The sequence below is a fragment of the Rosa chinensis genome, chromosome 2, assembly GCF_002994745.2.
Source record: "Rosa chinensis cultivar Old Blush chromosome 2, RchiOBHm-V2, whole genome shotgun sequence".
Lineage (NCBI taxonomy): Eukaryota > Viridiplantae > Streptophyta > Magnoliopsida > Rosales > Rosaceae > Rosa > Rosa chinensis.
Window position 1 is genome coordinate 10,174,544 of NC_037089.1, and position 25,880 is coordinate 10,200,423.

Consider the following 25,880-nt stretch of genomic DNA (forward strand, 5'->3'; position numbering starts at 1 on the left):
AGTAATTTTCTCTCAATTCCCGTTTCTCTAAAACATGTCAGGAAAAAAAAAAAAAAAAGTGATAAAGTTCTCAATAGATTAGTCAAATCAATGGTCTTGATATGATCAACCTCTCCCAAAAGTGGCGCCTTTTCCCGCGCACTATCGGTCCCGCGTAATTTGGGCGGTCCAGCCATCGATGCCTTTGGGCCCACTATGGCCGACCCACTATGGACGGCGGAATCATTTCTGGCCCACCAAATTTCTAACGCGACGTCGTTTTTCCGCAAACCAAAAGACGAAGAAGATGATCGCATAACCGCTTTGCCATCACTATCAAATCTACCACTGAAACTCCTCTCTCTTTCTCTCTCTGAACTGACCCCACCGCCATGGCTCGAAGAACGATACCGATCCTCCGCCACCTCCTAACAAAGCCCCGACCCGGCGTCACGGCCCAAACCCGATCGGTCACCTACATGCCCCGACCCGGCGACGGAGCTCCGCGCGCCGTGACTCTAATCCCCGGCGACGGAATCGGACCGCTCGTCACGAACGCCGTGGAGCAGGTGATGGAGGCGATGCACGCGCCGGTCTACTTCGAGAAGTACGAGGTCACCGGCGACATGCCGAGGGTGCCGGAGGAGGTGATCGAGTCGATCAGGAAGAACAAGGTGTGCCTGAAAGGCGGGCTGGCGACGCCGATGGGCGGCGGCGTCAACTCGCTGAACATGCAGCTCCGGCGAGATCTCGATCTCTATGCCTCGCTCGTCAACTGCTTCAATCTGCGTGGCTTGCAGACCAAGCATGACAACGTCGACATTGTGGTGATCAGGGAGAACACCGAGGGCGAGTACTCGGGGCTCGAGCACGAGGTCATTCCTGGAGTCGTTGAAAGCCTTAAGGTATAAACAATGCAATTACGAAATGTTTAATTGCTGATTATCATGGATTAGATTTGTGGTTTCTGCAGTTTAATTATTATACTATTATCAGCTCACTAATATGTGTGATTAGTTTAGCTAAAATAACATCAGCACTGTTCGGAATTGGAAAATATTACAGGGAGATTAAAATCTATGCTATTTCCTGCAATTCATTGTTGGGGTTTCACCAACCATGCGGTCCCACATAATGGATGATTCATATCTGGTTAAGGGCTTATTTAATGGTTTGTTATGTACTGATTTTAATGGCTGAATGTTGTTCTTTTATATAAAATTCCTGAAGCTGTTAAGATTGTTGTTTTGTTCTTCTATTTTATTAAATTCTGAACTGAGCTGTTTTGTGGCTATCTTTTACATTTATTAGAATTTATAGACCCCATTGGCAAGAATCTTGTTTTTGAATGCCATATCAGCTGTAAATTGAATTAGTCATGGACGTTTCCTAGATGCCACAAACCTTAGGATTATATTACTGGGGTCATTTTCGTTCTCAGTACTCATTGATATTTCTGTTTTAAATTTACACTGTACTGAAGTGTTTTAGCAATTGCAGCACGGAGCTTGCTCCTTATTACTGCACCATGTAGGACTAATTATCTCTCAGGAGTATTGATGGATTTCTTTCTCTCTATAACATATTTAGCATTTCTTGTTTTTTTTTTCCATATTGCAACTTGAAGGAGTTCTCATCTTATCTCCTCCACATTGTGTACTTAGGAAATATGTTTGCCACTTATGCTTACTCTTTTGCTAGGTGATCACAAAGTTCTGTTCAGAGCGTATTGCTAGATATGCTTTTGAGTATGCTTACCTGAACAACAGAAAGAAGGTGACTGCTGTGCACAAAGCAAACATTATGAAGCTTGCAGATGGTCTGTTCTTAGAGTCTTGTCGTGAGGTGGCTACAAATTATCCAGGGATCACTTACAATGAAGTAATTGTTGACAACTGCTGCATGCAACTTGTTGCAAGGCCCGAACAATTTGATGTCATGGTATGCCAAGTTCTTTCAGTAAATATGGTCGTTGTTATGCCATGTAGCTTGCCTGACCACAGTTGTGTATATGTTCTTATGAGAAAAAGGGAACTCATTAGGAAAATATAGGAAATTACTTTACCACAACGGATAATAGTATTCGCCCATAGGGCCTTCTGTTAGCAGAGCACTTCAGCTCTTAGCAGCCAAAGATGCCTCAGAAATGAGGATTCTTGATTATATCAGAAAACAAACATGGGGTTACCATGAATATTTCATTGGTAAGGGAGATAAATCTAGTTTAGTGCATAATTTTATTTAATTCTTCCAGATAGTACTGAAGCACTGTAAAGTATAGTTTCTCAGGGAAAATTGATGCGTTTTGAGTTTCAGAAAGCAGGGGGTTTGAGGTATATTTCACACATTAGAAAGGGGGAGAAACTTAAGGAACCTGTTGGAGAGGTGTAAAATTAAAAGAAGTGTAGTGAAAGTTTTCTCATTTCGACATATTTTTGTTTTTACCAGCTCTATTATCTCTGTTTTCTCTTCCATTTGTAAGATGAAGAGGAAATTGTGTTTTGTGGCTGAAGTTGTGTGACCTACATTTTGCAGGTGACACCCAATCTTTATGGTAACCTAGTTGCAAATACAGCCGCTGGTATTGCTGGAGGCACTGGCGTCATGCCAGGAGGTATATCTGTTCAAATATTTCACATATTCTCCAATTGAATGAAAAAAATTTCTGCTCTTCATTTCATTTATATGTTTCTTTTTGCAAAGTAACAATGATGGACCGGTTCTGGTGTTTTACTTGCAGGAAATGTGGGGGCTGATCATGCTATTTTTGAGCAAGGTGCTTCAGCAGGAAATGTGGGGAATCAGAAAATATTGGATCAAAAGAAAGCAAACCCAGTAGCCTTGCTTCTCTCCTCTGCCATGATGTTGAGACATTTGCAATTTCCTTCCTTCTCTGATCGATTAGAAAATGCTGTTGAAAGAGTAATCTTAGAGGGCAAGTTCAGGACAAAGGACCTTGGAGGACATAGCACTACCCAAGAGGTTGTTGATGCGGTCATTGCTGCCTTAGATTGATGGAGAAGGTATCCTTCGGTTCATCGTATAGAGTTTTTAAAATTGGCATGGGAGTTTACTTGCCACAGTTTTGAAGCATTATTTCAAGGTTTTCTTTTAACATAATTCTTTGATTGGCCACTAAATGTTTTCAATTTTGTTTAATAATTTTCAAAGATGAACAATGATCCGGTGTTTCTAATGCAAAAAATCCTGATCACGTTTATGCTCAATGCTTGATTTTGTGTTCCATTTTTTTACATATAACTAGCACATGGTACTATTTTGATTTGGGGTTCAATTCTGAACTTCATTTAGATACTGAATTTAACATCTCAGATATTGGTGGTAAGTTAGAGGAGCTGCAGGGACGAGGCAACAAAGGATCCACAGAGTAACAAACGAGAACTAAAGAGCTTCTTTTGCTACTCATTAGCAAGTCGTCATATTCCAAATCTGAAAGGTCGAAAACCATCTGCACAATACTTTATTAGACCATCTGCACATGTTAAACTTGATACTAAACTGCCGAGTAGATGTTGGTACTAATGGTCACGGTACATGCTGGTACCCATGGTCACGGTACATGTTGATAAAACTTCTATAGAGCTAGCCATCAGTGTCTCAACTATTTCTTTTGAGTTCGAAGATCATTGTGCCTAGCCAACTTTATGCGACGACTTCTTTTACTATAGTCAAAGAGTGCAATGTCTTCAAACCTGCAACATCACATATTTAGGAGCCACAAAATGAATATTTGCAAAGCTAATGTAGTTTTTTTTTTTTTTTTTGAGAAGAGAAAATAACCATTAATCAACAAAGTTTACAGGGGGGGGGGGGGGGGACATGGACCAAAACCCCAAGAAACCGCGGTTACAGAGACCATTAGGCCAAATGACTCAAACTCTAACCACCAAACGCCTATTTCCAAGGCTACGTTGAGCAGATAAACCCAAAAATTCCAGTAAAACCTCGTAATCAACTGCAAAGAAGACAACGTCCTCTTCAACACCGTGTCCGAAGGTGCTAGACCACGTGTAAAGGATTGCTTATCAGCAAATCGACAACAAAAGTAAACCAGAGTTGAACAAAATCGTCCTCGTCCTCGGGAATGACACTATTTACATGGCTTAACACCTAGACCAATTCCTAGCTCAAGAGAGTAGGAAACCAACCCTAGCTCAAAAGAGTAGGGACTTATTAAACCTAAACAAACCAAACTAAAAACCCTAACCAAAACCAAACAACACCAAAGCCCAAAGACAGGGGCCCGGCCCAGACCCCACTTCCCCCAACAACACCCAATCACCGCAGACAACCATTCCCACCACCGGCAACCACCATCGTCATCACCCCACTGCCTCGCCGTTGCCTGACATCGCCACTCCACCATGCCAAGTTGCAAACAGAATCTACATCCTGTTGACAACCTCACCCAGATCCAAACGCACGATAGAAACAGCTCCCTACAGGGAACCCTTCTGCAGCGATTTGACCGCCTTCACCATGATTCAGCCCTCCTATGCGATGACGCCGAGTCCCTCCGCCGGAAAGAAACAAACCGCCGCAATACCTTGGCCGTCGTCGCCCCTGAACCCAGAAGGACAGATCGAGAACGATCCGCCCAACCCGAACTTAAGAGCCCACCCTCCTCCTCCTCCTCCTCCTCCTCTAGACAACATCTCTATACTAAGGACCTTCCACCAATCATCACCGGCATCCTCTCCCGGGCCGGAACTCAGCGGCCGGATCGCCGGTAGCGCTCGGCCGGGAGAGAAACGAACACCGTCGGGATTCCTCCTTTTTTCCTCGCGCGTGGGGCGCGTTCCTCCCACTGTGATTCAAAGCTAATGTAGTTCTGGCAACGGCAATAGATAACTTGTGACTAAAACTAAAATTCACTACCAATCAAAATAAAAATTTGGAGGAAAGGGAAAACGTGCATACCGGAACACTCAAAGACCCAGGATTTCTCTCAGTCTCTGTAAATCCCAGTCATCTCTCCTCTGTCTGTCCTGGCTATGCACCAATTGCTCAAGAACTCATGAACTCGCCTCGTTTGCACTCTCAGTCCTCGCTCTCACTTCATCACTCTCGCTCATTGTTACCGTGGATACTGCTCTGACTCTTCTAGGATTAATAGTAACAACTCTGAGCTTGAAGAGTTATGGAGTTCAAAGGAGGGTTTAGTTCGGTGCTCGGCAAATCACGTCCCTTTATCTCCAATAGGATTCTTGGAGCGAGCTGCAAAGGCCTACAGGGACAGAACATCTGTAATCTATGGCTCTCTGAAATACACTTGGGCTCAAACCCATCAACGTTGCCTTAAATTAGCTTCCGCTCTTACTCGGTTGGGAATTTCTCGCGGTGATGTGTTGAGTGGTTAGTTCTTCATCTCCATTCGTAGCTTTTGATTCTTACTTGTTTCATAATATCATGTTTTCAAGATAGGTCTTCAAAACCCAATTGAAATATGTGATTCATGTTTGAATGTTCAATTGGTTCTATCAGGTTGCAACTTTGGCACCAATGTCCCAACTATGCATGAGCTTCATTTTGCAGCTCCAATGGCTGGGGCAGTTCTTTGTACACTAAATGCTCGGCTTGATTCAGCTATGATATCTGTTCTTCTTTGTCATTCTGAAGCTAAAATCGTCTTTGTCGATCACCAATTACTTGGAATTGTTGATGGAGCACTTGAATTAATTACCGAAAAAGCTGTTTCAAAACCGCCTATTGTAGTTTTAATTGCTGATTCTGATGGATCATCATCTCCAAACAGCTCTACTTCAGAAACTGAACCACCTTATGAGTATGAAAGTCTTTTAGAAAGTGGAAATAGTGGATTTGAGATTAGGAGACCAAAAAGTGAATGGGATCCTATCAGTGTAAATTACACCTCTGGCACAACATCAAGGCCGAAAGGGGTTGTCTATAATCACCGCGGCGCTTATCTCAATTCACTGGCCACAGTTTTGCTTTGCAGAATAGGCTCAATGCCGGTTAATCTATGGACTGCGCCTATGTTTCATTGCCATGGATGGTCTCTCATTTGGGGTTTGGCTGCTCAGGGTGGTACTAAGTACTAACATTTGCCTCAGAGAAGTCACTCCAAAAGGCATATTCGACAACATTGCTCTATTCAATGTGACACACATGGGAGGGGCACCAACTGTGCTGAACATGATTAACATTCACTAGAGAGTGACCGAAGGCCACTTCCTCATAAGGTGGAAGTAATGACAGGTGGCTCCCCACCACCACCACAGATCCTGTTCAATATGGAAGAGATGGGTTTTGGGGTGATTCACTTGTATACAAAGACTTATGGTCCAGGTATAGCTCATGGAAACCTGAGTGGGACTCTCTTCCTTCAGATGAGAGATCGAAGCTTAAAGCTCGGCAAGGCGTGCAACATGTTGCTTTGGAAGAGGTTGACATAAAAGATTCTGTCACTATGGAAAGTGTACCGCTTGATGGTAAGACAATGGGTGGAATTATGTTCAGGGGAAACACTGTGATGAGTGGTTAACATAAAAGATTCTGTCACTATGGAAAGTGTACCGCTTGATGGTAAGACAATGGGTGGAATTATGTTCAGGGGAAACACTGTGATGAGTGGTTATCTTAAAGACTTGAAAGCAACAGAGGAAGCTTTTAAGGGTGGATGGTTTAGAAGTGGGGATTTAGCTGTGAAACATCCTGATAACTATATAGAAGTCAAGGACCGGTTGAAGGATGTGATTATATCTGGGGGAGAGAACATAAGCACAGATGAGGTTGAAAAGGTTTTGTTTAGCCATCCAGCAGTTCTTGAGGCTGCAGTTGTTGCAAGGCCTGATAATCATTGGGGACAAACTCCTTATGCATTTGTGAAATTGAAGGACGGCTTTGATGTGAATCCGCAAGAACTAATTGAGTTTTGCCGCAATCATATGCCTCATTACATGGCACCCTGGACAGTCATTTTCGATGATATACCAAAGACTTCAACAGGAAAGATACAAAAATTCATTCTCAGAGAAAAAGCAAAAGTCTTGGGCAGCCTCTCTTAAGAGAGCTATATATATAACAAGTCTTATTGAGGTAATTTGTAGCTATGAACAAAGTACAACTAAATAAGCTACTACTCCATTTATGTTGAAGTTACACGTCAAACGAAGATGCATTAGTATATTATGGATGGTTTTTTTGGGTGCTTGAAGCTCATGTAGTGGCGTGTGCAGAATGTCGTTCCAGATCGAAGCGGATAATGTATGGATAGATAATTGAACCGCAGTATAGGTAATTTCCAATCTTGATCCCACTTGGAATGAGTGGTAACCCTGGATCAAAATAGTGGGCAATAAGTTCCCATTCCAAATTAACAGCCATTACACCAGAATTTTTCTCCATATGGGGTCTTCCTGCTGTATACTTCTCCATGATTGCAGCCATTTTTGAATAAAAGGGAACCCAAGTGCTAGATTCCAACAATCTGTAATCTCTCTTGCCAATTCAGCCACACAAAAAAAAAAATGTCAATGTGTGAGAATATACATAAAGTTGTCACAAGATCATTCACAATAATATAGACACAATTGTACATACATTTAGGATAAATGAATTAAAGTTGAGACATGTACCTGTATAATCATTGAAGTGATTAAAGCAGCCACAAGCACAAGTCTTCTGCAATTCTCTAAGTTTGAGCTTCTTATGCTCTAAGTCGTAGAGGTTGCAATGACTTATGCATCCTTATATATGAGTTAGGTTAAGCCTTGAACCGTTCCCATAAAGGAAGTTCGATAGGACTTCACTCTCAAGAATCCTGAAGATATCATATCTTTGCAATTAAGTTACTAATCAAGTAAAATAGATTTCTATCCCTTACCAATAGATATACACATTGATCAGGTTACTAGAATTGAGTTATGTTTCCATATTCATATTATTTAGTCTAAATCATTTATGTTTAAGGAAAATTGAATTGGGAGAGAATTGAGTCGTACTTTCATTGATAATAAGGGCCTCTTTATGTTGAGGATTACAAAACATAGAATAAGAGATGTACAAGGAAAGATAATCGTACAATTAATCGCATATCTATGAATATCTCCGAGAATATCTCTAATTTAAAACCCTATTACAACTAGGTCAATTAATTTGGGCCAGACACATATTTTGGATTTACTTGAACACTCCCCCTTGTGTCGCCTAAACGTAGTGCTCCTCTCGTTGCCTCATTAAAAACCTTGCCGAGTAACAAAAACCCAGTGGGACAAAAATAACCTCGGTCGAAGGGGAAAAAGAGCACAACACACCCTTCACGTTTCGAGACCATACATGTAGACATCTCCCCTTGATATCTGCTTCTCCCCCTGATATCTGCATCTCCCCCTGATGACAACGGTCTTGGAAGTTTGGATAACTTCCGCAAACGATGCTACAAACATGTTTCTCGAAAGTGGAATTTAGGCAATGACTTAGTGAGCAAGTCTGCCACACTGTTCTCAGATCGAATCTAGTTCACTTTGATCTTGAGGAGAGTATGTTGTTGCTAATTGTACCTACATGTGCCAGCACGAGCATAATTAGCTATAATGAGCCACGCTCATTGTACCGCCAGAGGTACCGACTCCCACCAAAGGGATGACCTGCGAAGGCACGGCCAGGCAGGCTACTGCTTAAGCCCTGGACCGGCCCCAGATCACCACTGATGCTCCGCCACGCGCCGCGTCAAGATAGCATCAGAAGCTCCAGACGCTGGGAATCGAAGCACATCAGTCCCACATCGGAAACAAGAGGAAGATCAACCTCTTCCTCAACTATAAAAGGTTCTCTCCTCTCTCCTCATTAATTACACAATTACTACTCATTTATTGTTATGCTGTCCATATACAGTGACTGACTTAGGCATCGGAGCAGTGAAGACCACCCAACGCGGTCTCCCTCTGACGCCCTGTCTATCGTGTTGCAGCAAACAGCAACCATCCAATCTTCGGAGTAGCGGTCCGCCCACTGGACCCGCGTTAAACAAGGAATAGGCTACCGCTGGACTTGAGCATTAACACTAATTATGCTTGGTGTTGTCGCTTTTGATGTAGCCTTGCTTCATTTGTTCAAAACAAGCAGCATTATCCTAAATGCTTATAGGCTCATATGTGGTAGACTTCAAATCACAATTGTTCGAATATGCATAATTATGCATCCAATCCATATACATTCACGAACCACATTGTGAAGAGTAATAATCTCTGCACTGTTTGAAGATATAGCGACTAGGGTCTGTTTTTTAGACCTCTAAGATATCACGGTCTTTACACATGGTGAACACTTAACCAGTTTGGGAAGACTTCTGTGTGGGTCAGAGAGATACCCAACATCAGCAAAACCTTCTGTACTTACATGAGCATTTGCAAGCAATATTAGCTATGAATGAGCCATGCTCAAGTTAACACCAGCCGTACCAACTACCGCCAATGGTATGACCTACGAAATCACCGCCAAGCAGGCTACCGCTTGAGCCCCGGTTCGCCCTCAGATCACCGCCGACGCGTTACGCCAAAGCAGCATCAGAACCTCCACAAACTGGGAACTGATGCATATCAGTCCCACATCGAAAACAAGGAAGAGGTTAGCCTCTTCCTCACCTATAAAAGGTTATCTCCTCTTTCCTCATTAATTATGCATTTACTACTTACCTACTTTTATTCTGTCAACATAAATATATTGACTAACTTAGGCATCGGAGAAGAGAAGACCGCCCAGCGCGGTCTCCCTCTGACGCCGCTTTGTATTTCATTTGACAGGTAGCGGAAGCTCTGAGAACACTGCAAGTAGCTGTCCGCCCATCGGACCCGCGTTAACAAAAACTTGGGCTACCGCTCAAATTTTAAACATTAACATTGGCGCCGTTTGTGGGAATCCTTAAACAAAAGGCCATCCCACCACAATCACCATGACTAACAGTAGCGGGGGAAACGCTGAGGAGCAAGCGGATCAATCTGCCAACCCCCATCCCACTAACCCAGCGGGTAATGTTAATCGAGCACTATTCAACACTCCGGTCAACCCTAGCGTGGAACCCTAGGGCTCATCCCATGTCCCACTGATCCAAACTGCAGCGGAGGCACGACCAGGCAGCAGTCGCCCGTCGGGTCAGGATCTTGCCGCTATGTATGAGCTGGCATTGGCGGACCTCCACAAGGCAAATAGGGAGCACGAACAAGAGCGCAGAGAGAAGGCCGAGGCCCAAAAGCAGGTGGTCACACTGGTGTCAAAATTCAACTAACTGAAAAGGGCGCTGGAGGCAAACGCTAACCCAAGCGCAGAGCGAGCAATCACGGAGCACCAGACGCAGTCGACCCAATACAGGCAAATTGGTACCAGTACCAATCATACAGATGCAGGTACCACCGAACCTACCAGAACTATTGGGACTGGGCCCACCTCCCCTGCCCCGCCTAATGATGGAACATGATGTGGAGTCACAACTGCACACCAACCGCTCGGCAGCTAGGGCCAGAACTGAGGGCAATTCTCCTGTCCCCAGGCATGAGCTGGTTCAGCAGAATCTCCAAGCAGGGGCCGCTGGCAACACAACCGCCCTAATCCTAAATAGGATGCCGCAATTAGAGAAAAGGCTAATTTGGGCAGAGGCAGGCGCCCCAGCACCAATCCCTAATAAGCTCTTTGCGTCTAGACCAGGACCATTCACCGCTAGGATCTTGCAACCCGTCAGACCAGCATATGCAAAGACACCAAAAATGTCACATTACAACGGCATGATTGACCCCTTCGTTCACATGGACACCTTCAGAAAAGTCACTAACAACAAGGGATTTGATGACACCACCCTCTGCCACTTGTTTAGCGAAACATTGGATAGTGAGGCGATAAGTTGGTTCTTTAAGTGCCTGCCGGGATCCATCGACTCATTCCAGGCACTATCGAATGCTTTCCTCTCTCGCTTCATCCTCCTAGCCGCCGGACATCACAACACAAGTCAGTTGTTCAAAGCCAACAGGGCGCCGAGGAAGCGTTGAAGGCATTTGTCACCAGGTGGGGGGCAGCAGCATCTCAGTGTCGCGATCTTGACAAAACAATGGCGCTAGCAGCCTTCAAGCAAGGACTCCTCAAGGGGCCATTTCTTTACCACCTCAATTACAATCACCCAAATGCCGCATATGACCATGTCATGGGCGAGGCGGTCATCCATGCACAAGCAGAATTCGTCACATATGAAGAAACCCCACCATCACTGCCAACACAGGCAATGTCCACTCAGCCCTCCTCCAGCCACCAGGAGACCGCTAACAAAGTCTCCGCTACGCCGCCAACTGACAAGAAGAGAGAGTGGCAACATGACAAGTACCAGAGCAAGCGGCAGAATGACCCATATTGCAACAAGGGCAACCGCTCATCCCATAGGGATAACCATAATAAACAGACGAAGTCCTCCTAGCGGTACGCAGTATTTACAGTCCTCATGGCCTTGTATGAGGACATATACGATCAGTGCAAAGACCAAATTCCTCCACCACCCCTAAGAAAATACCCAAGAGTGGGGAAGCCCAGGAACACCGGCAAGTGGTGCAAATACCACTAGGACAGCGGTCACAACACCAACAACTACAATGCTCTCAAAACGGCTATTGAGACTTTGTATTGTGATGGCAAGATGGAACAATTCAAGGTACGGCAACCACCACCTGTGGTCGCCAACATTAAACCCATGCGCTGCATCAACACCATCGACGGTGGTGCTCCAATCACCAACATGTCTCCTAGGGCGAGAAAGCACTATGCATGCGCTAACCACCCCAAAGAAATTTGTAACATCCGCTATGAGAGATCCGCCAAACTCCCAAAGTCTGGTTGGGAACCCATCACCTTCTCGGAGGAGGAGGAGTGCGGAGTGCATCTCCCCCACGACGACCCATTCTTGATCGACGCCATGCTCGACAGGTGGTCAATGGGAAGGGTCCTGGTTGACAGCGGACACGCTGTCAATGTCATCTTCAATGGCTGCTACAACCAACTCCAGCGGAACAACAAATTGCTCCAAGATCATGAGCCCCTGCTTAGCTTCTCCGGCCATGTCACGCAACTGCTAGGTTCTGATTACATGCGCTTAGTCATCGACACCAGCCCATGTACGACGGAGATTCATACAGAGTTCATTGTTGTCGACTGTTTCAATTCATACAACGCCATCATTGGTCGACCGGCACTCAACAAACTTAAGTGCATCATCGCTGGTTACATGTTCCTCATGAAGTTCCCCACGCCCAACGGCACAGGTTGTGTAAGGGGAAGCTAGCAGCTAGCACGGGAGCGCTATTCAACAACTGTGGCTCGATCAACACAACGACATGAGATCCTCACGGTGGGAAACCATGTGCCAGCGGCCAACATTTTTCAGGATCCTAGGGACGATGAGGAGAAATATGTGAGAAAGGAGCCTGTCAACCCAGAAACATCCTTAAGGGTTATCAGCATCTCCGATGACCATCCTAAACGGACAGTCCACATCGGTGCTCAGCTAGACCCACAGTTTCTACGTGACAACACTGCCGTCTTTGCATGGTCCTACACTGATATGCAGGGCATCTCCCCTGAGATCATCACACACAAGTTAAGTATAAAACCTCCTTCTATCATGTGAAGCAGCGGCGTAGGGCATTCGATGAAGAAAGATATCGGGCAATAGGGGAAGAGGTCGCCAAACTACAGGGCATTGGCTTCATTTTCCAGGTCAACTACCCTCAGTGGATCTCCAACCTGGTCATGGTCAAGAAGCCTAGCGGAAAATGGCGGATGTGTGTCGACTTCAAAGGTCTTAACAAGGTATGTCCTAAGGAGAGCTTCCCGTTACCCTGTATCGATCAACTGGTCGATGCAACCGCTGGAGTTGCTGAGCATGATGGATGCTTTCTCCGGCTATAATCAGATTAAGATGCACCCGGGCGACCAAGAATGCACCACCTTCACCACCGACAAGGGTCTATACTGTTACAATGTCATGCCCTTTAGTTTGAAGAACGCCGGTGCAACTTATTAGCAGTTGATGAATACCATGTTCGCTGATTATCTTGGAAAAATCATAGAGGTATACGTGGATGACATGTTAGTCAAAAGCATCAAAGCCAGCGGACACGTGGCAAACCTCAGAATCATATTCGCCATTCTATTGGCTTATGGTATGCGCCTCAACCCAGAAAAATGTTTCTTTCGTGTCACCATTAGCAAATTTCTGGGCTACATCGTCAGTGAACGAGGCATAGAGGCCAATCTTGATAAAGTGCAAGCCATCCTTAACATGAAGGCTCCGGAATATTAGGTGCACGTTCAGAGCCTCCAAGGCAAACTAACCGCTCTCTCCCGGTTCATCTCCAAACTCACTGACAGGTGCCTCCCATTTTTCAAAGTCCTGAAGAGGACCCACAAGAAAGAAATCGACTGGACCCCAGACTGTGAGGCGGCGTTCCAAATTTTGAAGGAATACTTAGCAGCAGTCCCACTTCTTTCAATCCCTGTGCAGGGGGAGGTATTGTACATTTACCTAGTGGTATCACCGTCGGCGGTTAGCTGCGCCATTGTACTACGAGAAGGCCAGGAGGAGCTCCCAGTATCCTACTCCGGCAGGGGCATGAATGGGGAGAAGACAAGATATACCCCCCCTCCCCCCTGGAGCAGCTCGCTCTCGCACTCATTGTCTCCGCCAGTACTTCTAGGCCCACACCATCCATGTCTTAACAAGCCAACCGCTGAAGCAGGTAATGCAAAACCCTGAGCACTCTGGGCTCCTCAGCAAGTAGGCCATAGAACTCAGCGAGTTCGACATCGACTACAAGCCAAGGACCGCCATGAAAGGCCAGGCAGTGACAGATTTCATCGATGAGCTCACCGAGCGTCAGGATGAACCCAACCTAGGGACACAGGAGGCCAGCACAGAATTGGTAACCGCTGAGGAGCCACCCCCCAAGCAGCAGTCAGACTGGAACCTCCATGTAGACGGCTCCGCATGTGCCAAGGCCTGCGGTGCCGGAGTCATCTTGACCGAACTAGGGGGACTAAACGTGGAATACGTGTTAAAATTCAATTTCAAAGCCTCAAACAACATGGTAGAGTATGAAGCGCTCATTACCGGCTTACTCCTCGCCATCGACTCAGGAGCTGACAGTGTCAACATATTCAGCGACTCTCAACTAGTCGTTAAGCAGGTCAACGATAGCTTCCAGGGCAAGGACCAGCAGTTAGCGGCATACTTGGGGTACGTCAAGACACTACTCAAAAAATTCAAATTTCACACCATCACACATATTCCCAGGGAAAAGAATGCCAAGGGTGATTCACTAGCAAGACTAGCAACCGCCCAACCACACCAAAGCCCAGCGGACACAAGGGTGGAGTGACACAAGGGTGGAGTGCCTTGACAAGCCAAGCATCACCGAAACCCTGGCAAAAATCTTCAATATTGAGGTCAATCCCAGCTGGATGGATGAAATCATAGAGTACAAGTCCAATGGAACACTGCCCACTGACAAGATCGAGGCAAGGCAACTTAAGCGGAGGGAAACCCGTTATAACATCCAGAATAGCAAGCTTTACCGCCAAGGGTTCACCCATCCCAACCTCCGGTGCTTGACCCCAGAGGAGGGAAAGAGCGTTCTTGCCATGATACACGCCGGGGAATGTGGAAACCACTCGGGCGCTAGGTCTCTAGCCAATCGTACTATGCGACAGGGCTACTTCTGACCCATGCTCGGTGACGACGCCAGGAAGGTCTCCAGATCCTGCCACAAGTGTCAACAACACGCTAACCTCCCCCATGCCCTGGCGGAGCCCCTGTCGATCATCATCGGCCCATAGATCCACTCTACGTGGGGCCTGGACTTGCTTGGGAAATTCCCAACCGCCAAGGGCCAGTTCAAATACATCATCTTCGCCATCGACTACAACAGCAAGTGGATAGAGGCGGAACCGCTGACGGCAATAACTACTACCAAGGTAACTCACTTCCTCTTGAAGAACATCTACTGCCGCTACGGCTTCCCCCACACGATCATCACAGATAACGGCACACAGTTTAACAATAAGGAACTCATCTCTTTCACCGCTAACTTGGGAACCAAGATGAGTTTTGCATCTATTGCTCACCCCCAAACTAACGACCAAGTCGAAGCAGCAAATAAGATAATCAAGAAGTTGCTCAAAAAGAAGCTCGACAACGCCAAGGGTTTATGGGCGAAGAAGTTGCTGGAAGTTCTGTGGGCCATCAGGACTACCCCAACTTCCGCCACCGGTGAAACACCATTCTGCATGATGTTCGAAATTGAGGTCACCCAACCTACCGCTAGAGTCGAGGGCTACTTCTCCGAGACCAACGGCGAGGGCGTCAACCTCGAGAAGGACCTCCTCGAGGAGAAAAGCCACAAGGCCCATTTGCACAACTTGTAAAACAAGCAATGGGTATCACGGTTTTACAACGCTAGGGTCAAAGCCCGGAACCTCCAACTGGGGGACTGGGTAATGAAGGAGGTTATTCCGCCACCAATGGCACTCCGCCCAACTTGGGAAAGACCATACAAAATTGTGGAAGTCGTTAGCCCCGGCACCTTCTAGTTAATGGACAAGGATGGCATCACGACAACCCACCCTTGGAATACCGAACACCTTCGGTACTATTACAAATAGTCATGTCGCTACCCAAGAGCATTTTGACTTAGCTAAATTTTTGTTCAATATTTAGCTAAGGGAAGTTACCCAACGGGTACAACCTCACTTTTGTAAACGCTGATCTATCAGCTATCAATAAAACGAGGAATTATTCAAACCATTGTCACCAAGTCCAAGCACAAGAATTAACTGGCAACGCCAACAACATTCGGCGGACCACGTCCGCTACATCGTGCACTCGGAACAATTTTAATTCCTTAATGTTTCGTTGATTAACAAAAGCTCAAGTAAAACTCTAGTGGCACAAACACGTTCATAGCAATCGTATCCTCATTAGCAATCACATTTGCAAAAAGGTTCCAAGAACAATGCTTCATATATTCAGGGTCGGGACCCCCCGCCCAAAAATATTGTCAACATTACAAAAGAAGCCTTAACGGCACTAAAAAAAAAAGAAAAAAAAAAAGAGCCTCAGCGGCATTACAAAAGTTGTGCAGCACTCTTCACGGATTCTCAGGAGTAGTGGCAACATTCTCACTCTCCGGCGGCGGTTGTTGCCCGGCCAGGCGGTTCATCTGGTCAGACCCACGAGCAGTAGGGCTCAATGTCACCATTGTACCATCCGCTTGGCTGTGGGCGACCATGAAGTCAGCACGGGAAATTTCGGACTGAGTTGGAGGTGGAGTCCGCTGAGAATCGTCCGTCGGACCATGATCACTATCTCCACTACCAGAGCGAGCCCCACCCCTTTGATCAGCGGCAGGCCCTCTTGCCTGCACTGGTGGCTGCCTTGACGTACTCATAGGCTGCGACGCTTTGACCCAGTCAATGGCACCCTTTTTATTTAGTAGGTCCAAATTCGCAGCAACACCAGCCTTCGCCGCCTTGGTCAGGGCTTTCTTGTAGGCTGCAGACTGCTTGAACGCCCCATGACGGTGGCCTCGATGCGGCTCAATTCATCTTGCAGCCAAGCGACGTTATCCTCCAGCTTCTTCAACTCGGAGCCCTTGGCGGCAGACTCCAGCTGAAGGATTTCAACCTTCTTCTTCTTCGCCACTAGCAGAGCTATGTCCTACTCCAGGCGAGATATTTGGTCATTCCGCTCAACGTGCCGCTCGACGGCCACCTTCAGTTTGCTGCGGGCATCCAAGGCATCACACTCCGCCTTGGTCAGGCGTCGTTCAACATCCACCAGCTTGCCCTGGGCATCCTTCAACTCCATCTGGAGACCCTTGATCTCCTCCCTCAGCTGCCGCTCGACCCGAGGCTGGCTTGACGCAGCAAGGAATAGCTCGTGCAACCCGACCGACAGATGTCCAAACACCGAACTAAATGGCGACTGTTGAACAGCGGTCAAGCCGACAGTCCCATCCAATCCTCCAAATCCCAGTCGCTCACAGAGGTGGAAGAGAAACTCACACTCGGACTTGGTCAGGAATTTGGCATAGCTAGTAAACGAGTCTAGCCCACTTTGAGGAACTTCCCCAGCAACCGCCACAGTCACCGGCGGAGAGTCCTTCCTTGTCCTCTTCTGCTGACGGGCCCCGATGGTTACATCATCATCTGCCTCTTCCTCCTCCTCCTCCTCATTGTCATTCTGTCGCCACTTCCTCTACAAAATCACCCGTGTGGCACCAGCGGCAACAGACCTCGACGGCGCTTGCGTCTCCAAACCTGCTATGGTAATGGCCGGCTGCGGCACCTTTTTCTTTTTTTGGGGCCCTTGCCGCTGGGCGGCAACTTTCTTGGTCCCGGCAGGAGCAATAGCAGCTTGGCTCCGGCCGACAGGCCCTTGTTCGGCGCCACCTCCAATTGGCCTTTCCTCCTGGCCAGAGGCAGGGAGGTGTGAGTGATGGGGCATAGGCAGCACCACTGGAGTTTCTGAAGGGGTCACCGCCAGAGTCTGCGGATCTATGGTGGTCAGCTGCGCAGCCAGTCCAGCGACGTACATGCCCTCAAGGAAATCATCCGGCTCTGCTCGCTCCATTGATTTTTCAAACGCCTCCCGACTAGCTTTGTTACCCGGCAGCGAATCTGAACAATATCATTAGTTAGCATGGAACACAAACAGTAAGAGGACAAGTCGGCGGAGGATGCTTACCAACGGCGCGTGTCAGCCTCAGATCGACCAACAACTCCCACCTGGTGAGCAGACGAAGATCGAGCAGGTTGCGATTCTGCCAACAGCCTTTTATCCTCACTACGCTGCACTGCTCCTCATGAGTCAAAGTGAAACGAAGATCCGCTGCACATAAAAACAAAGCAATGATTAGGAAAAGGCAAAATACAGGTATATCATTTAAGAAATTCCCGCCAGCTACGGCTAATGGCGACTACCAACAACCTCGGATTGGCTGGAACTCCGACTTAATCCTATACGTCAGCGCCTCGTCATTCGCTCCGGCGTCATATTCCCACCTTGAGGTCGCCACGCAAAAGGTCGCCCACCAGGGAGACATCGTGACAAGACCCACCCCGAATTCCACCCTGGAATCCGAGGTGGCCCTGCGGGACCCACCTTTAAAGGAGATTCACCAAAAATTTCGGCATAACCTCCCTTAAAAATGGATAAACCAAAACCCTGCGGAAAACAAAATTCACTTCTAATAATCCAACCATAACTCCTGGAGTCACCCTGCTCCCAAATTCAACCAATTCCATCTCAAGGCTAATAACATCATACACAATCTCCAAAACTTAAAAGTTACTACAATCACCAAAGTTAAGTCGTAGACCTCAAATATAATTCATACAAGTTTGGGTCACATATCCCTTAGTAATCAGAGCATTCTAGGAATATAAGTTTAACATCGATTACAGTAGGCTAAATAAATAACCTACAAAATATGATGACGGAAGCGGATGCGGTCACTATGGCTCACTTCAGAACGCCGAGCAGCAACACTGAAAACTGGGCATTTGAAACCGAAGGGCCCAGGGGAAAAGTAATTTAAAACATGTTAGCGTGAGTGGACAAAAATAAACAATTTTTAACAAAAAGGATTTTATACTTTCCCACATTTATTTCCTTTAAAAAAAAATTCCCGATGCATGCAGTGATTAACGAAAATAACACAAGAGGAGTTCCACCCATGAAAACCGACTAGCCCCGCTAGTCACATACGATTTATAAGAAAAAGTTGGAACTCTGATACTCAAGGGAAGTAAGACCAGCCCCGCTGGTTAAACAAAAATCGAGCTAGCCCCGCTAGCTAAGTAGTAAAATGAGTAGGGGAAGATGATAGCCATACGAGTGAGCCTCCCAGGCTCGGGTGATAGCCTCCCAGGCTAAAATACTCCCATAACTCCCGTAATATACCCTTACGCCACTAAGTGTAGCGATAGGTTACCGGGCTACAGAATTACTGTCACAGAGACAGTAACCTGCGCTACAAAGGCGGAAGGGCTACGGTGATCCCATCACCGCGCCACAAAAGGCGGAAATCAATGCTAGCAATGATAAGTCACCCAAAGTATGGCAAAAAGAAATCCGAAAACCACAGTAAAATCATAAAACTTCCCCAACTCTCGTAAATAAATTCCAAAGACGTGTCCCACACGCCAAGATAATCTCATCTTCAAAATAAATAGGATATAAATAAGTATAAAGATTAACTTCATCGCATTTCATAGAAATCTCAAATTTCCGAATATAAGTATAATATAAATAGTATAAATCCGGAAATCACATCGGAAATAAATAAATAAAAGAAGATAAGAGTAATCCAATGACGTGACCCCGCACGCCATAAAATCTCCAAGTAAATCAATTAACCAAAACCGTTTCCGAAAATAACCGTATGCTCAAGAAAGTAAATTGATAAATAATTTATAACTTTGGAACTGTTTAAATAAATGCATGCATCATTCTTTGAAAAATAAAAGTCCACTCACTATATATGCTCAATCCTGACGTCGCTCGGTATTTTCCTCGTACGAAGATTCCTCTCGTCTTGTACGAATAGCACTCGTAAAAATACATTTATAGAACGACAATTAACTTTATGATAATTAGAAATTGAAAGTCATAACGTCCCCCCCTTCAAATCCAACTCCTTAATTCACAATAAATCCATCCTCGAAATTCCATCAATATCCATTCATCGATATATAAATTCTAAAGTGAATTCGAACGAATTTCAGAGATCGAATTCACGTAAATCGTTAATTATTCGTTTATACACAATTTATAATCCCTCCAATCTCCACCAAACTTCATGTATAAACTACTACAATCGTTAAGGGATTTATGGAGCCAAAACAGAGAATAAATTGCAGCTCCACACGCCTCCACGCGCCACCCACAGTGGCCGCGCGTGGGGCCCATGCGCCCCCGGCCAACCACCACCAATGGCCACTAAATTTTGGCAGCACCACCTACTCAACATGCCTAATCTCTTTCTCAACTACAACAAGTGCCAATTTTACCTGGAAGAGCTCCAATTAAGCCGGTGAAGATTTTCCAGAAAAATTCAAGAACCCTAGGTTCGGGTTCGATTGATTCGACCTCTACACTGCAAATTGAGAAGCAAGACCTTAGGGAAAATAATCTCCAGCAAAAACCCGACCTTCGACTCCGGTCTAGTGACCGGAGAAGGCCGGAATCGCCGGAAACCGGCAAAAATAGCAAACTGCAACCGTTACCTTCCCGGCGTGAAATCAAGCTTCTCCGGCCAAATCTTCGCAAAATACCACCGCCAACGTGTCAAGGGGGAGGAGGCGAGCTCGGGGATAGCCGGATTCCGTCGTGGGTCAGCCGGAGGAGGGAGAAATCGAAGGTGAATCAGTTTGGGCCGAAAGGGGAAGGGGTCGGGGGAGAAGAGAGAGGGAGAGTTACCGGGTTTCCGAAAATGGAAACCCATAGTGGTAACTTTCCATATTTATATTTTTGTTACCATGAACAGTAACTTTCACCTTTTAAGCTATAACTTTCACATACGAACTCCGATTTTTACTTACCACATATGCACGCGCTCGGTTTAACGTTCTCTACAACTTTCATGAAGAAAGTTTTCTCAAATTATTAACTCATAAAAAGTCAATTTTTTAACCACCCCCTAAACTTTAAAATTATAACCGTGAACGGTAACCCCAAAGAATTTCGTGTAACTCGGTAAAAAGGTATATCAGATGTGGGGTGTAACACATCGAATCTTTCAGATTCTCTATCAGCTTGGGTGCCCCCTGTCGGCGAGTGAGGTTCACCTGTCCGCTACACCCTTGTCACCTCACGCAGAAAAGTTCGTAGAAATGCAGCACCTTCGCCACGGTTGGCCCTTCACACCCGGATAGACACCAAAGAGAATTCAGCGCCAGCAGCAACCGCCACATATTAGGGCAAATTTGCCCAAAGGTGATGTCAAACTCATATACCAAGATATGAAGGTTGGGGAGTAGCGGAAAGGTGACACCTTGGAGGAATATGGCCTCGTGAACGGTAGCGTACCCCGCAGGCAAAACAGAAGCTCTCTCATCAGCGTTCGGCAGACGCAACTTTACAACACCAGGCAACCGAAATACACACTTCACGCGGTTGACGGCGACAGCAGTCATCGGCCCTCCTGCCTAATCAACCGCAGTACCGTCCCGGAGGACCCACTTTGACTCAACGTCTTCTCCGCCAACCTCTCCATCACCAGCGGTGCCGCTAGCAGCGCTATTGCTCGCTAGCCTCTCCTCAAGACTTTTGCAGGCTGCAACATCCTCCCTCGCCCTAGAACTCTCTGGATGCCTGGCACTACCCATTGCAATGTCCGCAGGTATGGTCTATAGCGGCTTGATGTCTAGCGGGTTAGACAGTGAGGTTCTTGCAGGGGCAGACGGACGCAACGAGTCAATAAACATCCTATCCGCCAGGCTGAGGGACATGTCAGACTTGGAATCCTCACTGCTCGAGATCTCTATAACGCTAGCCATCCCAAACCCTAAAACCCAGGCCAGTTAGTTCAACATCGATCTAAGCTATGCCCACGCCAGTTTTCAGTCAAGAACATCAAGAATGACAAAACCCAGAAATACCAAAACAAGAACAAAAGGCACACACTCAAAACCCAGATTCGACCATCACAAACCCCAAACCCCTGTCAAACACCTAAACCAATCCCCAAAAACCATTCTAGACCTTCAAACACACCGGCGAATAACAAACCTCAATTCAAATAGCAAAAGCAGAAACAGACAGAAGTAAACAAAAATTAAAAACCCAATACAGCAGGGACGAGATTTAGGCTACCAACCTTAAAGATGCAAACTTTGGTGCGCTTGAGGATGCTCGTCTTCGCTTCAGCAGATCCCCGTCCTCCAAAGATCGATAACCTCACGGAATTGTAAAATATTCTTCTCAGATATCAGAGCGAAGCTTGAAGACAACGATAATGGTTCAAAGTGCAGAAGTGTCAAACCCACTGTGGTTTCCCTCTCTTTTATGTCAACATCAAACAAATCTAGGCCGTCCACTAAAAAATGACATCTCACGATAGCCGCACACGTGCCCCACGATTACACTTACTCTCCAGATTAACCGAGCCGTTGCCTCGGTTACAAAATCAATAATTACTCACATTAATGGCGAGGAGAAGGGCGTGCAGGGGGGACCTTATTCCACACTCTAACCCAGTACATGTTGACCATGTATCGAACGCCGTCAAACGAAGTGTCTATCCGAAGTAACCGTCAAAAGGCAGGCACACCAATCGTCGAGACAGTCTTCACTAAGCGCAACTCCGCTAGCGGAACTTCTCCCTTTTTCATCTTGCAAGTGAGTCTCCGCTAAGCGCAACTCCGCTAGCAGAACTTCTCCATTTTCATCTTGCAAGTGAGAATCTCCACTACGCGTAACTCCGCTAGCGGAACTTCTCCCTTTTTCATCTTGCAAGTGAGTCTTCTCTAAGAGCAACTCCGCTAGCGGAACTTCTCCCTTTTTCATCCTGCAAGTGAGAGTCCCCGCTACGCGCAACTCCTCAAGCGGAACTTCTCCCTCTGCATTTTGCAAGCGAGTCCTCACTACGCGTAACTCCACTAGCGGAACTTCTCCGCCGACTGCAATATCATGCACTAATCTTAAAACCAGGTCCCGGTGACACTTCTAAACCGCTCCCCATCAGCGGAGAAATGTCCGCCAAAGGCGCTTCCAGAGGCAACGCCTCACTCTGACGACGACCGCCACGCGGCGTTGCAATCAAGCAATGTTTTCCCCGGAATAAGGGGACATGACCGACATGTTGATAGTCTTTGACAGCCCTGATCTGGCTCGTTGACCCCCGACACTAGGGTATCAAAGATTGGGCTCGCTACCCAACACCCTCTGCTCAGTGCAGCTTCCCCTCAACAAACAATATACCGACCAAACGGAGGTCTATCTTCGCCGAGGAGTGGGGACTCCCTGGGGGACCTAGCAGGGGCCCACCCGAAAGGGTATAAAGTGTTTGCTCAATAAGTCCATGGTTGACAACGCACTGATGCTAATTATGCTCTTGCAAGTCTAGCGGAAGTAACGCTTCAAACCGCTGGGCAACTCCCCAACCAAGATTGCCCTCCTTGACTGGGGACTTGGGGGATTTGTACTTACATGAGCATTTGTAAGCATAATTAGCTATGAATGAGCCACGCTCATGTTAACACCAGTGATTACACGCATTTATATGCATGTAATTGTATCTAAAACACTAGAATTAAGCTAATCCTCATGTCAATTAATATGTAATTGATCTATTTTTATTTACTTTGTAGAAAATAAGCGGAATTGCGGAAACGAGAGAAAATGGTGAGAAATTGGAGTTTCTGACAAAAGGACGAAAAAGTCAACGCGGGTCAACACCATCAAGGGAGCGGAATTAAACCATCTCTGATAATGTGTGGAAGTGCATTGAGGAAGAAGAGAAGAAAGAAAAAAATGGGGAAAAGAAAGAAAGATGAAGAAAACAAGAAAGGAGAAAGAAAAGAAAGAAAAGAGAGAAAAAAAAAAAATTGGACTGTGCTGACGTCATCATGACGTCAGCAATATCATCATTTTTCCCCACGTTGTGCTGCAGCTTCTTTTGATTTTTATTTTTTTTTCTCTCCAATTTTTTTTTGCTGCCACATGTCATTCATTTTTACCATTTTCTCTTCCTCTTGCAGCCACACAAACCATTTCCAACCATCCTATTCTCTCTGTTCTCCCTTCAGACCATGACCTAATTATATATATACACACCTTACCACACGAAGAGGGGAAGAGCCGCACACACCACCAGATCCCATTACTCTCTCTCTCCCTCTCACCCTTCAGCTGCACACCACCTATCACTCCTCTCTTCTTCCTCAAAACACCACACCACCATCCATACCCACTTTATATTTTCTTTTAATTTTCACTACTCTACATCAAATCCTAATCAATTTCTCATGGGATTTCAAGGAGCATCAATATTTGGGATTGGGTAAAAGTGGGAAATCATAAATCAAGGCTTGTCATACTTGCTTCATAGCAATTTGTGACTTGTTCTTGTTGCTTCCCACTCCTCTTCACCTTTTTCTCTTTAATTGATGTATATTTTTGTTGATTTATTGATGGGTTGTGAGTAGTCTATTTAGGAAGCTAGGGTTTAACCCCTAGCATGGATTTAATGTAATAAATATGATTTGATTTAATGGTTTTCAATTTCGTGTTTGGCATATGTTCTATTCTATAATATTTGACTTAGATGCATGCTTAGGAGTTTGATTAACTCTTGAATGTGTAGATGAGGATGTCTAGAAAAATTAGGGGACCTAATCACTTCTCTAATTTATGGCTAGGACACTTGTTTAGAACATGGTTAGTTACAATACCAATTTCGATTGCCGTATTGGCTAGCTTGAGAACCTTGATTCTAGGACTCTTCGCCTTTTGGTGCAACTAGAGGCCCTAACAAGGCTCTAGATTGTCCCAATTGAGTTTCTACGACCCTTGATCCGGAGTAGGAATACCCTTTAAGGAATCTAATGACCCATGAGCCTTGAAAAGCCTTGGGTACGGTTCTTGATGCCACTATGAATTGAATGACCATTGTCGGAATATATTTGTGCATTAAATTTGGCTAGGAGGATACCCTAGTGACCTAATTTCCATATCTTGATTAGTTTCTATTATCTTTATTTTTAATTTTAATTTTAATTATCAATTGTCATTTTTATTTTCTTCGCAATTAAAAAAAAAATCAAATTTCACAAACCACTTTCATTGTCCATACCATTTGGTTGTGAGCTTCCGCATTTATTTGTGGTTCTCTTGACCTATTTTAGGCTTGGTTGTTCCGAGCCGGGCATGTAAATAGCTTGGTGCTATTTTTTTAGGTTTTGTTTGTTAAATTGTTGGTGACTTAGTAATCGGCATAACCAAGGATTAAAGTTAGCTTTTCAATCCCCGTGGTACGATAATTTCGGGTTTAAATATTTCCTACTTCTTTGATGACCGTGCCCTTATTGCGCGTAAGTTGCATTCAAGCACACACAAACCAAATGGCGCCGTTGCCGGGGATTAAAGTGTAATAGCTTTAATCCCTTGGTTTTCGGTTGTTAGGTCACTTGCATTATGTTTTTTAGTTTTAGTATTATTATTATTATTATTTTTCTTTGTGTGTTTAGCTTTAAAAAAAAAAATTGTAATTATTTGTTTTACTTTATTTTGATTAATTCCTAGTTGTGTGTTTGTTTGTTGAGACTTGTGGTTATTTCTATCGAAGTGACGGGCCTTGTATTACTTTGTAGTACATGTAAGACATGAGCATCGATAGCGATCATCATTTGGCTTGACTTGTTTGCTAGCTTTTCATTAAGTTTCCTAATTAGTCGTTAGTTTCTTGAGTTGTTAGTTTTTCACTTATTCTTAGCTTTGCTTATTTTAGTTTCTTATTTAATTGTTGTCTCACCTTCTCTCATTACCCCTCTTATTTATTGTTGAGCGTGAAATTAAATTCAAAGTGCTTATTTTGTGAATTCTTGAGTACTTACCACGTGGTCATATTTTTGCAAGGTGCATGAGTAGTACTTTACTACCTATCAATTTGAGAAGTGGTCGTACTTTGCAAAGACTTTCTAGACAAAGGCCAAGGAATCATTCACGAACACCTCCAAGGCCAAGAGTACCTCCAAGAGATCACTCACCGAGTCCGATTAGATCACCGGTTAGAGAGATGGCGGAGAGACCTATTCAAGAGTTTTCTAGACCTTCCATGGTCAACACGGCATCATGCTTGGTACTTCCGGTTAGAGAGGTGGACTTC

The 25,880-nt window shown here is 45.4% G+C and overlaps 1 protein-coding gene and 1 pseudogene across 4 annotated transcripts; both read left to right on the forward strand.

Moving 5' to 3' along the window:
• Positions 1-289: 289 nt before the first annotated feature.
• LOC112188192 (isocitrate dehydrogenase [NAD] regulatory subunit 3, mitochondrial) lies at positions 290-3,698 on the forward strand. Of its 4 annotated transcripts, none has more exons than XM_024327263.2 (5): positions 290-884; positions 1,681-1,920; positions 2,515-2,593; positions 2,720-3,002; positions 3,292-3,698. In XM_024327263.2, the coding sequence occupies exons 1-4, from the start codon at positions 372-374 to the stop codon at positions 2,992-2,994; spliced, it is 1,107 nt and encodes a 368-aa protein (XP_024183031.1). In that variant the 5' UTR covers positions 290-371; the 3' UTR covers positions 2,995-3,002; positions 3,292-3,698. The 4 variants fall into 4 exon arrangements, with proteins under 4 accessions (XP_024183031.1, XP_024183029.1, XP_040369426.1 ...); XM_024327261.2 differs by having other exon boundaries at positions 3,313-3,698; XM_040513492.1 differs by having other exon boundaries at positions 3,327-3,698.
• A 1,537-nt stretch (positions 3,699-5,235) lies between these two features.
• LOC112183663 lies at positions 5,236-7,177 on the forward strand (annotated as a pseudogene).
• The last annotated feature ends 18,703 nt before the right edge of the window (positions 7,178-25,880 follow it).